The 2,256-nt window shown below is 42.2% G+C and overlaps 1 protein-coding gene across 1 annotated transcript; it reads right to left on the minus strand.

Annotated features, from left to right (window-relative positions):
* Nucleotides 1–17: 17 nt before the first annotated feature.
* LOC107736699 (cyclin-dependent kinase 4-like) lies at nucleotides 18–2,240 on the minus strand. Its single transcript, XM_016548064.1, has 3 exons — nucleotides 2,107–2,240; nucleotides 614–781; nucleotides 18–527 (listed from the first exon to the last, which is right to left on the minus strand). Exons 1-3 carry the CDS (start codon nucleotides 2,236–2,238, stop codon nucleotides 414–416), a joined length of 414 nt encoding a protein of 137 aa, XP_016403550.1. The 5' UTR covers nucleotides 2,239–2,240; the 3' UTR covers nucleotides 18–413.
* Between the last annotated feature and the right edge of the window lie 16 nt (nucleotides 2,241–2,256).

Here is a 2,256-nt window from a genome sequence, read left to right on the forward strand (position 1 = left end):
AATTGACCCTTATGACTGGTTTTGTGCTCCAGGGTCACATATTGAAATTGGTTTGCACTAATATTGTAATACAAAAGAATTAGAGGTTGACTGATGCTGATACAAAGACAACATATTCAAAGAATTCAATAGCCAGATTATTGTAAAATCTATATATCGACTGTTCCGAATAATGTTCTTAATCTATCTTTCCTGCGAATCTCTTTCATTAATCGAGCTAATTCTTATGGAAAGGCTCATCATTTACTGGACACTGGTAAAGCAGCGTCTTTGAGGGCTTTTCACAAAGGCCACATTGAGCTGTGACAGTTTGATAGGGTACGCAGACTCAATAATAAGTTGCACGTGAGCATTTACATCCTCCTGGAAGATGCTTTCAGCCCGATTGACTTGATGAGCATCACTGCTCAGCCTCACTTGCGTCTGAACATCTCGGCGAAGATGCAGCCGGTGCTCCAGATGTCCAGCGGCGTGGCGTAAGTGGTCTGGAGCAGCACCTCCGGAGAGCGATACCACAGCGTCACCACCTGAGCGACCAGAGAAACACATCAGCTGCGTCTGCGCTGCAGTGCCATCAGCGTTCAGCACGCGAGAGCACGTGTGTCCTTCTCACCACCGGTGTGAGAGCCATGTGGCAGCTGTAGATCCGCGCCAGGCCGAAGTCAGCCAGCTTCACCTGCCCTCTGCTGGTCACCAGGATGTTCTCCGGCTTCAGGTCCCGGTGGAGAACTCGATTCGAGTGCAAGAACGCCAGCCCACACAGCAGCTGCTGCATCAAGTCCTGCATCACACGCAGACACAGCGCATCTGCCATTAACAGTGTAATTAGTCAGTACTGAGTAATATTACTGTAGGGTTAGGCTTAGGGTGAAATGTAAAATCTACATTAGAGAAAGTACTGGGTAATGCAAGGTAACTCCATGGGTTCAGGTAAGGTTCAGGGTTAAGATTTAGTTATTACCCAGTTACTGTAATTACTATTAGTAGTACATAGTATGTACATGTGGAACAGGACTGTAAAATAAAGTGCTACAGTTACGTGTTACATTTGTAACAAGGACACTAAAATCACATGTGTCACCTACATCTGTCTCGGGTGACTGGAACATGGGTGGCTCATGTTATTTGAAAGCATTTCAAACCTTTCTGTTGACATGTTTTAGGTGAGCTTTCGCTGCTTCCCATCATGCATCAGGACATGTCAGCGTTCGCATGTGATTCTAAACGTCTCCAGAAATACAGCAAACACTGTAATATTGTGAAATAATATTATTACCATTTAAAATAACTCTTTTCTGTGTGAATATCTTTATTCCTGTGATGCAAAGCCGATTTTTATGCTGATTTGCAGCTCAAGAAACATTATTTAATATCAATGTTAAAAATATATATATATTTTTTTTCTCATAGTTCTTGTGGAAACCGTGATACATTTCAATTCTCAGGATTCTTTGGTGAATAGAAAGTTCAAAAGAACAGCATCGATTTGAAATAGAAATATTTGGTAACATTATAAATTGCTGTCACTTTTGATCTATTTAATGCGTCCTTGCCAAATAAAAGTATTAATCTCTTGATTTGTCTTAACGACCCTACAGACTAGTGCAGTGTTTTCATGCCAATGCCGAATTCAATAATGAATGCAAAAAAAGGTTGTTGTTTTTTTTTAAATGTAATGAAAACAAGTCTTTCTGGGATGCGTTTCTGTCGTTACCAACAGAGTTTAATAGAAATTGTGACCATAGTTAGCTAACGATGCTTTTGGGAAACGCACGCACCCATGAACAGTTAGAACATTACATTAATGTCAAGGGAAACATCCAGTAGATATTTCACAGCACAAGGCTGCAAAGAAAAGGTTGGGAGTGTCTGAACTAGTGGACTGAAGTCTTGCCTCAGTCTGAAAGCATTCAGTTTGTGTCTGAACTTCCTTCACTGTATACTTAACTTAATCACTGAACCGCAAACAAACATTTGGACTTGATCTATATTTATGCCAGTGTGTTACTACATGAAGCTTCAGATGAAGTCTGACACTAAACATCTGGCTCAGATCCTCTAAAAACCCCCAGAGGATGGGCTTGTGCAGCGTGTTGGTGATCTTACTCTGATCTGGTGGATGGGCAGCCCAGGAGCCGGCACTTTCTCCAGATACGTCCTGAGGTCCTGATCCACGTGCTCAAACACTAGAGTCACTTTAGTCTCCTGGTCTGTTCTCAGTGTGGCGCACACGTCCATCAGCCTGAACACACACAC

Source organism: Sinocyclocheilus rhinocerous, unplaced genomic scaffold (genome assembly GCF_001515625.1).
Source record: "Sinocyclocheilus rhinocerous isolate Xijiao unplaced genomic scaffold, SAMN03320098_v1.1 C36897185, whole genome shotgun sequence".
NCBI classification, from domain to species: Eukaryota; Metazoa; Chordata; class Actinopteri; order Cypriniformes; family Cyprinidae; genus Sinocyclocheilus; species Sinocyclocheilus rhinocerous.